Source organism: Callorhinus ursinus, unplaced genomic scaffold, assembly GCF_003265705.2.
Source record: "Callorhinus ursinus isolate GAN/ISIS: 27379988/994484 unplaced genomic scaffold, GSC_fseal_2.0 scaffold27, whole genome shotgun sequence".
Taxonomy (NCBI): Eukaryota; Metazoa; Chordata; class Mammalia; order Carnivora; family Otariidae; genus Callorhinus; species Callorhinus ursinus.
Window position 1 is genome coordinate 17,191,395 of NW_027397089.1, and position 14,868 is coordinate 17,206,262.

At 38.1% G+C, this 14,868-nt stretch overlaps 1 protein-coding gene and 1 pseudogene across 1 annotated transcript in view; both read left to right on the forward strand.

The window, feature by feature from the left end:
- Positions 1-1,257: 1,257 nt before the first annotated feature.
- SLC15A5 (solute carrier family 15 member 5) overlaps positions 1,258-14,868 on the forward strand; it is a 97,494-nt gene continuing 83,883 nt past the window's right edge. The window contains exons 1-2 of the mRNA XM_025879965.2: positions 1,258-1,618; positions 5,527-5,749. Of these exons, the coding sequence (XP_025735750.2) occupies positions 1,258-1,618; positions 5,527-5,749 (584 nt within the window). The remainder of the gene's footprint in view (positions 1,619-5,526; positions 5,750-14,868) is intronic.
- On the forward strand, positions 12,986-13,216 carry LOC112830219 (small nuclear ribonucleoprotein G pseudogene; annotated as a pseudogene).

A 14,868-nucleotide genomic window follows, 5' to 3' on the forward strand; every position in this document is an offset into this window, starting at 1 on the left:
AGGAATAACTCTAAATAGCTTCATTTTCACTCAGGGAAGTGTCCAAGTTTAAATAATAAATTACACGATCACTCCACACAAAGGAAAAAATAGGGCACTGTTACCGAAGAGTGGGGAGTGGTGCTGAGCAGATGAAAATAGAAGGAAACTATTAGAAGGAACTGAAGCAAAGTGTTTGCTCCCAATCTCTCAGGTCAAAAGATAAGAATCAGAGTCAAAAACCCTTATCAGTCTTTTGCTTCTGACTCCAACATAAAATTTACATTCCTTTACTCACTCCTTGTGTGTTATTATGACTTTAAACCAATAGTTCCATCTGCTTGTCTTCCTATGTCCTTGCAGCTAAATCCCTAAGTGTTCAAGTGTTCTCTTTTGCTGCTGCTTTTTTTAGCTTAATTGATGCCCTCCTGCTTTCCAAAATAGAATACTAACATCCATTCACCCAGCCAGAGGAGGGTCACGGTGATACCAGATCCAATATTCCCCAAAGCATGTGTAAAATTGTTGCTGCGTCCCTGCTGCTGACTAATAATAAGGAGTCAAAAAGCACCTATGATTCCGATTTCCTCCAAGAGGCTGTTCTACAAGCATGGGGTCAACTTAAAGGAAAAGGGTTTTTGTTTAATATTTTCTCCTTTCATTAGTGCACTTAAATTACTTTCTTGCAAACTCTGCTTGTTACCTAAATGTACTAGCACTTTTGTTACCTAATTAGCTTTCTTATCAGAATTCCAACCAAAAATAACAAGAAATGTAATAATGATAAGGTATCCTGCCCCCTCAAAACAGATTTCCTTTCGCGCTTTATCTCTCGGTGCTGTTCTGGCTTGTTTAATTAAAGTATCAGAAATTATTAGAATCAAATTATTTCTTGATCTAGTGCTCAAATTCTCCTGAAAAACTGCTTCTTTTGCCTCAGTATTTAAACCTTTATCAGTGTGAGGCAGATGAGTTTCCACATGTATGCAACAGGATTCATGTAATACAATATAAATTTGGAGGAAGAGCCTAACTAGCCTCTAAATAATTAGACAAACAAATCAGATTTGGCTACACTGGGCTACCGTGAACATTTAAATACTTGGGTCTCCTCTCCTGTGCTCCCCCACGTTAATGTGCAAAAAACCTTATGAAACTTTAGCATGGAGTTGTGAAATTCAAAGCAAAGATCTTACTTATTTTTTCATTAGAAGGGTGGGAGTAAAAAAATCACCAAGTTCAAAACACTGACATAAGTTGCATTCAAGGAGGGTAGTCATGCCTGTTACAGACTTTAAAACAATGGATGAGCGAGTATCCTTACATCACAGCCCTGAGAAGGAGAAAACTCTAAGACATACTGGTTATTTTGCTTCGGCATGCGCCGTGAAAAAAATTCGGGTTGGAATCTGCTTGCTTCTGGTGGAGATGTGTGAGAGGTTCACTTTCTTTGAAGTCGTCTGCAATATGATCCCCTTTTGCACTGTCAAGCTTGGCTATCCCAATTACCAGGCAGCAATTTTGAACTTGTGTTTTATTGGAACTTCAATACTTAGCCCTATGTTTGTGGGATGGCTTGCTGATGTCTGTCTAGGAAGAAACAAACTGGTATATGCTTGCTTGTGTCTACATTTTCTAGGTGAGTGACCTCTTCTGACTGGATCGTTTTGCAACTTAATTGAATAGATTTTTGTCAGAGTTTTTACTCTCTCTTATCCTAATCTTGCTCTTAGTGTAAAATGTGTTAAATGAAGTAAGAATGTTGTTTCAATTTACTTTGTTCTCTGTATCATTTGAAGGACGCTAGTAAACGTATGTGCATATGTGTGTGTGTGGATGCTTTGGATGCTTTGATGCCTATATTGTTGTACTGATTGTATTTTATGGTAATTAGCTCTTTACATACCTGTCTTCTGTACTCCTTCAAACACCCTCCTTTTCCCCCTTCCTACCCCAAGCCCAAATTCATGACAAATTCTATGTGAAACATGAAGTTCATTTGCTTCACAACTAAGATGAAATGTGCTAAAAAGGTTTTTGAAGTTCAGGTAGAATAATTGAAGAATGTTTTCATCAAAAGGTGGTTTTTAATTAGTCATAGAGTAAGACTGCATATGGAGGTGTGATTTCTATATTATGAACTATGGCTACATGCTAAATAAATGAGTGAATCCAAATGTTACACTAAACTTCTTTACATAGAGAAAAATAAATGTATCTACAAAACTTTGGGAGTGAAGTGATCCTGGGAAATGTTGGGGAAATATCAAGATTGTTTGATAAGGTATGGAAAGTAAGTTGATGAACAGTTTAGAATTTGGGGCTAAAAAGTTCAAGTTGTTCTTCTGGACAACAAGGAGTCACTGAAGATATGATGAAAAACATCTGGCAAATGTTTTTCTTCAATAAACAGGATAGGAAACCACAGTGAGAGGTTAAATAGAGGGAGACCAGAACATCTCAGGAGGACGGTCTAGGAGAAGTGTCAATCCAGGACAGACCATGTGGAAAACCATAAAAACTTGGCAACTAAACAAGAGCACAAATATGATGGAGGAACAAAAATTAACTCCAAGTTTCTGAGCTGAGGAACTTAGGAAGCTAGTATGTGGTTCACTGATACTGTGAAATGTAACAGAAATGCAGGTTTGGGGAGACAGGGGAGGAGATAAATGAGGAAGGGGTGGATATCGGGTATTCAACATATCCCCCAATTTCAGACAGGTGATAAATTACCATTCACCCTTCATCAGTTAGAGTGTGATTCAAACTTATAACTCTTTACTGCGTCAGCTTTGTTAAGTAAAAATGAAGTTACTGCATGGCAAATATTCAGTCAACATTCAACAAATATTCTTCAGTGACCACTCTGGCCTTATCCCAGGATCTGGGAATGCAACAGAAAAGAAAGCAGTCTCTTGTCTGCCAAAGTTGACTTTCCAGTGTGGGAAAGAGAAAATAAACAAGCAAATAATATTATGTCAGGTGCTCAGGAGTGTTACAATGAAAAATATAGGTGGGTAAGGGGGAGACAGGGCAGACTAGATAGAGACATGGTTGCTGTTCTGCATCAGAGAATGTTTTCTGATAAGGAGACATTTAAGCAAGTGTCTGAATGATTTACTCTTCTTGTCTTGGTAACAGGCCATACCCATGGCACTTGGCAACTTCTTATTTAACATGGCAATTCCTATCAGTCTAAATTCCTGCATAACCCATCAGACTAGGCCTGAGTCCCAGTTTTAGAATTTGACAAATAAAAGACCTAAATCAACTCCATATCCATTCATTTTCTTATGAAAAGCCATTTCCTTGTGCCCCCCACTCATGGCTGCCATCAAATTCCAACCAGTCACTGAGTATCAGAGGTTCTATCAAAAATATGTCTTCTGTTTCAAATGTTAACCCTTAGCTCAAAAATGCAGTTTTCTTTTTCTTGACCGTCACAATGGCCTATTTACTGGGCTATCAGAGGTCAGTATGACTCCAATCCATACACCTTTCTACTAACAACACTGACTAAGAATAAATAAGAATAAATCTATATATAGCTATATAAATCTATAGAATAAATCTACATATCGGCTCTATTATCTAAAAAACAAAATCCAATTTAGTACATAAGAACTTTTACAATCTGTCCCAAATTTATCTTTCCAGACTTTTGTCTCAGTATATGACCTCAACCATGCTGAACTTTTGCTTGCCTCTAATCCCCTACCCTACTTCTCTACTGTTACTTACGCTTTCTTTCTATGCCGGAAATTGTCAACCTTCCTTTATCTTTCTACTCCATAGCCAAGACTTGAAAAATCCTGTCCTTCCTTCAAGACCCACGTTGCTCAACCACATTCTAATCATACCTCTATAATTTCACTTACCACATCATAATCTAATTTCCACCTGAATGTCTGTCTTCTCTGATGTCTGTCTTCTCTTCTCTCGTTAGCTCCTGGAGAGCACACCAGGGGACTCCAAGCACCCAGCAAAGGATATGACGCATTCTGGTGTTTTAGACAGAGCTACCAAGTATGTGTGCTGATTTTGGAGGACACAACACAGCACACGTCAGAGAGGAGACTTCCTATCATACATGTCATAGACTTGTATCTTTATTACTTCAATTTTACAACAGATAAAAACAAAGTTTTGATCTAATGAAATCAGTATATTATGACGTTTCCTCAAAAGATGGAAGTAGGGTGTCTTTCTAATTTACACAAAGGAACTACTAAGAGTGCTTTGTCTTTAAGTATATGGTTGCTGCAAGAAGTCACTCCTCTGCCCACCCCCTCTGGATAGCCCTTAGCCTCGCCAGGCCTCACGTCACACTTCCAGAGACGAGGAGGATCGAGTGGCAGAGAGAAGTAGTTGGCATCATATCTGGCCCAACTTAAATTGAAACATTTCAAACTCAGTAATTTAAAGGACCTGCTCTCATGGTAAATCAATTTGTTACCACATATTGAGTGCATATATTCTTCAGATTATAAAAGCCACTGTAAGGGAGATAAAACATTAGACCCAATTTCTGCCTCTAAGGAACTTATAGTCCAATTGAGAAAACTAACCACATACAGCCACTGTATAAAAAAATCATATGAAAAATATGAATGTTAAATTAGTAAAGCCCAGATTATATCTGGGTTACTCTGTAACATTGGGCAAGTCCCTTAAACTCACCGAACCTGGATTTTTTTTTTTTTTTGGAAAATTGGAATAAGAAAATCTATCTTCTGACATCACCAAGTTTTTCCAAGATGAAACAATATAATACATATAAATGTTTTACAGAATTTAAAGAGCTGCACAAAAGTATGGAACTGAATCGTAATTTCTATTAAACAAGGAAAGTGTTCGAGTGTGGTCCCGCTGAGATGAAAGTGAGAAGAGGCTGGACCCCCATCCCTTGTCCCTTCCTGTCCTCCCTGCTCCTCCTCCTGCCCGTTACTGAATCACCCGCCTCACCTTCTCACCTCTGTGTGCGCCAAGATGGCTCTGCTCAGGGCCATAAGAAGTGAAAGAAATCAAAGGGCATGAAAAGGAGAAAGAGAAGTAGAAAAGGCAAAGAGATCTGTGTTCTTCTTACCGCTATGATAATGTTCTCCGTAAAACATTTTCTTTAACAGGCTCCTGACAAGTCTGAGATCTTTGAGTTTTCTATCACTCTAGTGACTGAGAACAAATAACCCTTACTAACAGTGGCTTTCTCTGGGGGGTGAGATTAGAGGCATCTCTCGTTTCTTATATGATCTATATCCAAATGTTGTTAAAATGGACATGACTTGCTCATACACTCTGTGGGAGAAGATAGGTCAAGTTGAAGAGGGGAAAACCTAGGCCCCTGGATTAATTAAAACACAGAGTGAAGAAAAATTTCACGTTTAGAAAAATCATGCTGTCTCCCGAATCGCAGTGACTAACAAATATTTCAAGAAGACAATGCCATAATGATGCTCCTTTCAGAGGAAAAACCTTATTTATAATGTGGTTTGGTGATTGGGTTGGTCTGTGCCATATTTATTCTCCTTTTTTCTCTATCTACAGGCACTGCTTTGTTATCCGTGGTTGCTTTTCCCTTGGAAGATTTCTATATAGGCACTCACCACGTGATTAACCATATACCAAAGGAGGAGCAGAAGAGGCTGTTCTACACAGCCCTGTTGGCCATCTGCCTTGGTGCAGGAGGAATGAGAGCCATCATTTGTCCACCGGGTGCCTACAACCTTCAGGAGCGTGGATCCCAGAAACAAATGTCTTTTTTTAACTGGTAAGTTGTACTGGCTAGGAGTGAAATGAGCCTTATGACATTCCTCTCCCTTCTGGGATTTCTCATTGTTTGCTCTCTCGTCCCATTTTGATGGTAGTAATTCGGTGTTTGTCATTGACTGGCCTGGGTCAAGTGACGACGTGACAGTGCCTGGGACAGGATTCAGCCAGTAAGTGCGGGGGGCCTATGAGTCAGGCACAGACACTGGCTTGTCATACTGAATAGAAGGTGGCTTTGGAGCCAAATAGGCCTCGACTCTACCTAACACGAGCTATCTGATCTTCTCTATAAGTCTCAGTTTAATCATTTGTGAAGGGCTATCAATAATACCTCTTCTTGGGTTTTATTAGAGGCAATAATGTGTGTCTTGCAGGCAGAGAATCTGGCACATAGTAGGGGATCATAAATGGTAGCTGTTATTAGTTCTGTCTACACCGTAAGAGGCAAATTTGGCAGAGATTATTAATTCACAGGACAGTGCAGAGAGAAGACAAAAAAAAAGGACAGAAAAAGTATTTTACAATTTGTTGAAACATCAGCCAGCACTTCTGTTTGGCATCCACTTCACCCTTAACACCTAAAAGAGTTTATATTCCATGAAAATCAAACTGCCTTTCTGTGAATCTTTTTCCTCCCAGTGAGTTCTTACACAGTTTTATGTGGTTTTAAGGAACCAATTTTTATTATCAAATACGAATTCAAAAAAAAAATTTCAATCTTAAGGTAGAGTATTTTGTTGTTATTATTCATCAGCGAATGTCAAGTAGATCTGAGAATATTCTTTTGTTCCCTCTTTTCTGTGAAATGAGTTGTCAACATTTTTCTAAATATTCTGTATTTCCAGCAATGTTAGCAATGAAAGAAATCAAGGCACAGACAGAATCAGACAAAACGTTTAAAGAAAATTCATATTTAAAGCATTAAATGAAAAAAATGTAGCATAAATAATCTCTGTATATATAACTACCCAAGGCAGTCAGTTTCTTTCTTTCCTTTTCTTTCTCTCTCCCTCTTTCTTGCTCTTTCTTTCAGAAAATAATGCAGTTTTACCAAAGGTGGAAGGGACTCTTTACTTCCTTATAGCAAATTCTGCCTCCTTGACCTGCCTAAAGGAGAAAGAAAAATCCTTCTTTTTTATTCTATTCGGAGGTTTTAATCCTTAATTAGCAACATCATTTTGATTAAATAAGACTCTGGAGGATTAAGACTGGAGAGCAATCAGTTGTTCTGAGAGATAGCTCTGGAGAATTTATTGTACTGTGGTCTTAGTCATTCAGAGTTGTGTTTAATCAAAGTGACATTTCTCAGTGTTGATTACAAAGGAGACATTATATGAATGAAATATTTCCTTTGGGAAAGGGAGGGACTCCCAATGGGTTTGTACTTTAGGTCTTTAAAGGGGGGATGGGGAGTGGGGTGAAAATGAATTTCTGCAGCAGTGAGGAGCCAGGCCAAATTTAGGATGAGCACATTTCAATGTGTCTTATTATTTCCTAATTTCACTAAAATCTCTAATAAAAAGAATCATGCAGGGGTGCCTGGATGGCTCAGTTGGTTGAACATCTGACTCTTGGTTTTCAGCTCCAGGGTCAAGAGATCTAGCCCACATCAGCTCCCTGTTCAGTGGGGAGTCTGCTGAGATTCTCTCTCTCCCTCTCCCTCTGCCCCTTTCCAACACACTTGTGTGCTTTCTCCTCTCTCTCTCTAAAAAATAAATAAATAAATCTCTAAAAAAAGAAAAGAATCATGCAGAATTTTTAAAACCTAACATTAAAGCACCTAGAAATGTAGGGTACCTGAGTGGCTCAGTCGGTTAAGCATCTGCTTTCAGCTCAGGCCATGATCCCAGGGTCCTGGGATTGAGCCCCATGGAATCCCACATTGGGCTCCCTGATCAGTGGGGAGTCAGCTTCTCCCTCTGCCCTTCCTTCTGCTTGTGCTCTTTGTCTCTCAAATAAATAAATGGAATCTAAAAAAAAAAAAAAGGGCGCCTGGGTGGCTCAGTTCGTTGAGCGACTGCCTTCGGCTCAGGTCATGATCCTGGAGTCCCGGGATCGAGTCCCTCATCGGGCTCCCTGCTCAGCAGGGAGTCTGCTTCTCCCTCTGACCCTCTTCCCTCTCGTGCTCTCTATCTCTCATTCTCTCTCTCTCAAATAAATAAATAAAATCTTTAAAAAATAAATAAATAATTAATTAATTAATTAATTTTAAAAAAAAGCACCTAGAATTGTGCATGAGGAATCAAGGTCTTACTCTTTCATGTGCTAAAGGACTCTCTGGATAGTAAGCTTCTTGAAGGCTGAATCTGGTTGTTTCTGTTTTTGGCGGGGGTGGGGTTAAGTTTATAGTACCAGGCTACAGGGAAACTGCTATGGGCAGCTGCTTTTTGTAATTTATGGAAAAGAATATTAACTCTATTGCTGTATGTACTGCAGGGTGGGTGGCAAGATGGACAGAGACCCTACGGGGCAGCCAGAAAGCTGAAAGGATCCTGACTCTGTCACAGGAGTTTTCTACTTGTTGGCAAGTCCCTTGACCTCTCTGGGTACCAGTCCCTCATCCACAAAATGGGAATAAACTGGACGGCGGTTTATAGCTTATATATAAAGTATCCTAGCACATCATAGGTATTCAAATTAGGGTAGCTATTGTTATTAAATGACAAATCAGCTAAAATCATTGTCTAAATTCTGGGCAAGAGGGAACACATTTAAGAGGAGCCCATCTTTGAATGGGCAGTGCCTTAATTTAAAATCTATTTCTCCATGTCAAAAATGCCTCTAGAAAATACAAGCTTGGTTAATATAATGAATTTCAGTAGTGTCTTTAAAAAACAGCATACCACTTGAATCTGTAACCACTTGAAGGCTGCATCCAGTTCTATTTTCAGCACAGATGTCAGATGTTCCTAGTTATAGGACCTTTAATGAGATGTGTCATTGCATCTATACCACCTAAAGCTTCCCAGTGATTATGTTAAATAGTATAGACTGGAAGTCTCGAACATTGAAAGCACCACTTCCGAGTAGAGCTGCCAAATGTAGGTGAGAAAACCACTCCCAGCCAACATTACCATCTGGTACTGGATCTTCCTCAACTATGTACCTTATTGAAATAATAAAACTAAACTCCCTAAAATCAAGAGGCATAATAATCTTCCAACATCCTTGTGCCGTTATCTAGATTAGAACCTGGCTCTTCCAGCATTTTCCAAAATCTGAGGTGTGCAATTAAGAGTCACCACACTGGAGATTATCTAGGTAAATACACCTGTGCAGTATCTTTTCTGGAAGCAAAAAGAAAGGTGGATAATTAAGTCTGTCTATAACCATAATTTTAAATTCTACTGCAATTAACTTCAAATCTTGCTTCCACATTTCTCTACTTACTTCACCTGGTAATTTGCATCCAATCTGCATATCATAGTCTGTTCCTAACTAGTTACCAGAGTGAATTATACATGATTTAAAAGTCCAAATAGAATATTGGTAGAGTTCTTGAAAAAAATCTGGAGACTAACTTATTCTATCCCAGAAATTTTGAATATCTGGTACTCAGACTGACTCTACATAATATTTGTCTCACACTAAAATATTCTGATGTTAATACTTACTTGAATTTAATAGCTTTTTCTTAAGGAAACACTAAAGGTAAAAATTTATTATCCCACGGAATGTTTTTTCAGAAGCTGTTTTAATATTCACTTGAGTGTTGCTTGAAAGCAGTGAGTCTCAATCTTAGATGGACATAAAAGCCAACTGAGGGCTCTTAAAAATACTGATTCCTGGGCCTTGGCATCAAAGGTTCCATATATATTGGTTTGAGGCGAGATCCAGAGACCAGGAATTTTTTTTTTTTTTTTAGCTGCCTAAGTAGTCGGGTTTAAGAACTACTACTCTCAAGCAGTTGTCTGATTTTGAGAATCACTTAAGGGTTTTATTTTAAAATGTTTCCTAGACCCCACCCACAACTTCCAAGATCAGAATTTTCTGGAAGCATAGCTGGGAAATGTATACCACTTTTACCACGTGCTTCAGAATTTTGAAAACAATTCCAGAGATATAAGGAAAGGGGATACTAAGGTGGTCTAGAGATAACTTTGAAAAGAAATGGAAGTGAACATTGTTTGAGTGCACATACCAGATGCTAGGCAACTTTGAAAAGTTTTGACGATTCATAGCTATTTTTCACCATACTTAGAAATCTATCTGATTGAGAAATTCTACCTAATCCTTGAGAAAAGAAATGAAATATGAATCTACTTAATTCTGCAATAGTAAAATCATAATTTGTAAGGTACATTTCAGCCAACAAAATGAAAGCAGTTCATGGAATAATTGTATTAATACTCAAAATATCATCTGAGTTGCATACTGAGGAATAGCCTGTAAATAGCTTTAACAAAAAAAAAAAATCACTAAACCTTCCAAAATTCTATTTGCATGGGTTCTAGCCAAGCTTAACAAATGCTTCCCACCCACTCTAATAACAACAGACACCTCCTTCCTTACTTTTGCCAAAGTTGTAAGCTTCCGGGAAATACACTCAGAATTCCTCTCCAACATATAATTGTGGAAACCAAAGAAAATTGAGGAAAAAAAGAAAGAAAGGCAAATTTCTTACATGTCCTACTGTTCCTTCTTTTTCTTAAGCCCTGCTTGGTCGCTTTTCAACTTGGTAGGTACATGACTAGGGACTTATTTTCATCAGTAAACATGCAGTGGTCTAAAAATCTTAAATAAAGGAGGGTGCCTGGGTGGCTCAGTTGGTTAAGCGACTGCCTTCGGCTCAGGTCATGGTCCTGGAGTCCTGGGATCGAGTCCCACATCGGGCTCCCTGCTCAGCGGGAGTCTGCTTCTCCCTCTAACCCTCTTCCCTCTCGTGCTCTCTCATTCTCTCTCTCTCAAATAAATAAATAAAATCTTTAAAAAAAATAAAAATAAAAATCTTAAATAAAGGAAATAAGAAAATGATATACAGGAACAACTGTTAGGGTTAAGATGTTGGCAAAAAAAGGAGGGGGGAGGGAGGACCCAAGAGAGAAAGGGAATGAGAGTAAGTTAAAAGAAGCAAAGGCAAGGAGAGCAAGAGAGAAAGAGTGAGACATTCTCCTAAATTTCTTAATTAAAAATAAACTTTTTTACTTTAATCGTGCTGTCTATTCACCAAAACCAACACTCTTCCTTTATTAAATGCCTTTTCTTTAACTGCAGTGTTGAAAAAAATTATAGATAAAAAGTATCTAGAACTGCAAAATTTCCATTTGCTTCTTCTTTCTCAAATTCATGGCCACCAGAGTATTCTTTGAAGTACTTCAATGGGTCAGTGGTTATGCTAAAAGAAGCAACCATTGACAACCACCATCCACCAGGAAATCAGCATCCAAGTGTTTCCTTGACTTTTCTAAACAGTTCAATTTTATCCCATTGAAGAACCACAAATCCCCTGGTGAATTATCTCAATATTGCTCAATGCAAAATAAAATATTCTCCCTGAACTCTGTACATTGTCCACTACAACCACAGAGACCTGAGAGCTTGCCTTCCCTCTTGGTATCTTCTTGGGTTAAGAAAAGCCAATTTAAACCATTTTCCCTAAAATCACTGAAAATAACTCACGTATGTCAAAATGGGGCAGCCTAAGAAATAACAAAGTATTTGAGCGACTTTAATCATGATTACTAAATAAGTTAAGGCGAATGTTTAAAAGAAATAATCTCAAAAGGATTGCTGAGATTTGCAGCAACAAGTTTCTTTTCCTTATTTGTATTCAATACCATAGAACCACGAAAACAAACAAACAAAAAAATTGGACTTATATGTACTCCCAGTTATTTGCAGTTCCCAGTCTGTATTTAAAAGTAGACTAAAGAAACATATTTTTATGGCTGCTTTCAATTTTCCTTAATCACTGGTATTTATTTTGCTTTAGTGCCTTGCTCTCTGACTTTCTGTGTGAGAGGTGCTTTATATACTCAATTTGCTAGTGAGCTATGAGATGAAAGGAGTCTTAATGGTGAGTTTGAAGACTGTGGATTTTTATTTCTTTTATTTTTTTACAGTTGATACATATACAATTTCACCTTTAATTATCTATGGCTTATCCTGTCCATGGATCAATAAAGACATATAGAAAACATGCCTGTACTAGGTAATTCTTCCAGAAAATTACACAATCAAATAGGTTGGATGGCATTTGTTAAAATACATTTAGTACTTAGTGTGAAATCTCTTCCTATACATAGCTATTCAACACTATAATTCTTTTGTTTCTAACTACCTTTCACAAGATTTAAGTCTTGGAATAATTGTAATTTTCCTTGACCCTCTTTAGAGCGATTTAGTTTACATCACCATGTGGTTTTCTGAGGAGCCAAACAACGTCCTCTTGGATTTTCTCAGCAATATTAAACATTTAAAAAAAGAGTTTCCTACAGATTGAAAGAACTATAACACTGAGGTAGCTCCAGCTTCTCTCAGTTGCTTCAGCCACAACTCAAGCATGCAGCTTGCAACAGCATAACAGGATGACCCGAGACTGAGCCTAGGAACTTCATCCAGTTGTCCTACAAAACTCTAGCTTTGTGTCTCGCCTGCACTGTGACAAGTTTCTGGTAGTGGATTATAGTAAACCAGTTTCCTCAGCATGGCCATGTTTGATGTTTGATTACTTTCCTAGGTCAATTATTGAAAATTTGTTTTTGTATGTCCTTGGTTGATCACTTGGTTTTTATGAGATGCCATGTTATTCATCAATTACTTATTTACTATCCCTATATGGTGGGCCTAGAACCATGTTATGTCCTGTGGAGACAAAGAATAAGGTGTTGCTGTCAGGGATCTTACAATCTGTGAGAAGACAAAACTGACAAAAGTGAAATCATTGCAGAACGGATTGTTTTAGAAGTTCAGAGAGTTTCTATTCAAGAGAATATCGAATGAAGGAAAAAAGACTTGACATGGACTTTAGTTAAGTGAGAAAAGGTATAAATATGGGAGCACCTGAGTGGCTCAGACGGTTAAGCATCTGCCTTAGGCTCACATCGTGATCTCAGGGTCCTGGAATCAAGCCTTGTGGTGGGCTCCCTGCTCATCAGGGAGTCTCCTTCTCCCTCTCCTTCTGTCCCTCCCCGCACTTGGGCTCACTCTCTCTCTCAATAAATAAATAAATAAATAAACAAAATCTTTAAAAAAAAAAGTTATAGGGAGGCATCTTTGAGCTCGCCGAGTAGACACCATGAGCAAAGCTCACCCTCCCGAGTTGAAAAAATTTATGGACAAGAAATTATCATTGAAATTAAATGGTGGCAGACATATCCAAGGAATATTGTGGGGCTTTGATCTGTTTATGAATCTTGTGATAGATGAATGTGTGGAGATGGCAACTAGTGGGCCATAGAACAATATCGGAATGGTGGTAATAGGAGGAAATAGTATCATCATGTTAGAAGCCTTGGAACAAGTATAAATAATGGGCGTGTTCATCAGAAGAAATCAACTGCTTCCACATGTCTCCTCTCCACAGTACCTGTTTTACTACAATGTAAAAATCAGGTCGTGTGCATTTTCATATTGAACTTTTTTGTTAAATAAACTTTTATAAGAGTCAAAAAAAAGTTATAGGGATGGAAATGAGCAACCATGTTTATAAGACAGCAAAGGGGCAAGGCTAGCTGAGCACATGTCTCATTTCCAAATATACATCACACATCTATTTCCCTCTCTCCCTTGATTTTGCTACCCCCACTCCAGTTCACTCCTAGCTCTCCTCCAGACTACGGTAGCTGTGATTGGTCTCCTTACCAGGCCCTGTGCATAGATCTGACACAATAATCCTTTCTTTTATCTATGTAAAAGAAGATCATTTCAGTGGCACCTGGGTGGCTCAGTCGTTAAGCGTCTGCCTTCGTCTCAGGTAGTGGTCCCAGGGTCCTGGGATCGAGCCCCGCATCTGGCTCCCTGCTCAGCGGGAAGCCTGCTTCTCCCTCTCCCACTCTCCTTGCTCGTGTGCCTGCTCTCGTTATCTCTCTCTCTGTCAAATAAATAAAATCTTTAAAAAAAAAGATCATTTCAGCCCCATAATCAATCGCCTTCAAATGGCTTCCCATTGTACTCTGGGATCCTGACCTGAGCCAAAGGCAGACACTTAACCAACTGACCCACCCACACACCCTATAAATTCATGTCATTTGAGCACCATTCCAAAGAGAAAAAACAATATTTATAATTAATAATATATAAAACGTGGTGAGAAGCATGAGTGAAAGGTAATTTCAAATGTTAAAGCTTATATTAATGAGGAAATGGTGGTGTCATGAACTTAGACCTGGAAAGAAGTATAAAAAGAACACATACTCAAGTTAACCTCTTCTTAGAGGCTGCACCAGGACAGATGGTTCCTACTCATGGCTCTGCAATAACACAGCTGTGAGAATTCAGTTGAATCAGTTCAGGTCTCCAATGCTACAATATCTTCTCTGAAACAGACTTGGAAAATTCTTGTGACCTTGGGTTAGGGGAAAATTTCCTAGATAGAACACTAAAAGCATAATCCTTAAGAGGGAAAAAAATATTAATAATTGGGTTTCATCAAAATTAAAAATTTATGCTCTCCAAAAGACACTGTTAAGAAATGAAAAGACAAGACACAGACTGAGAGAAAATATTTGGTAATCATATATTTGATGAAAGACTTGCATCCAGAATATATAAAGAACTCTTAAAATTCAATAATAAGAAAATAAACAACCTTGTTTTGCTTTAAAGTGGCAAAAGTTTTGAACAGCAATTTCACCAAAGAAGATATATAGTCATTAGGGAAATGCAAAATAAAACCACAATAGGATATGAACACACATCTATTAAAACCGCTAAAATTAAAGACTGATCATACCAACTGTTGGCCAAAATGTATTAGAGATATTCGAAGGAGTTATTAGAACTCTCATACACAGGTTGCACTTGGTGCAAAATGTTACAATTACTTGAAAACCATTTGGAAATTTCTTAAAATGTTAAATATTCATCTACTATACCATCTAGCCATTACACTCCAAGGTTTTTTTCCCCAAAGAAAATGAAAGTCTATATCTATATGAAGACTGGTACGTGAATGTTTAT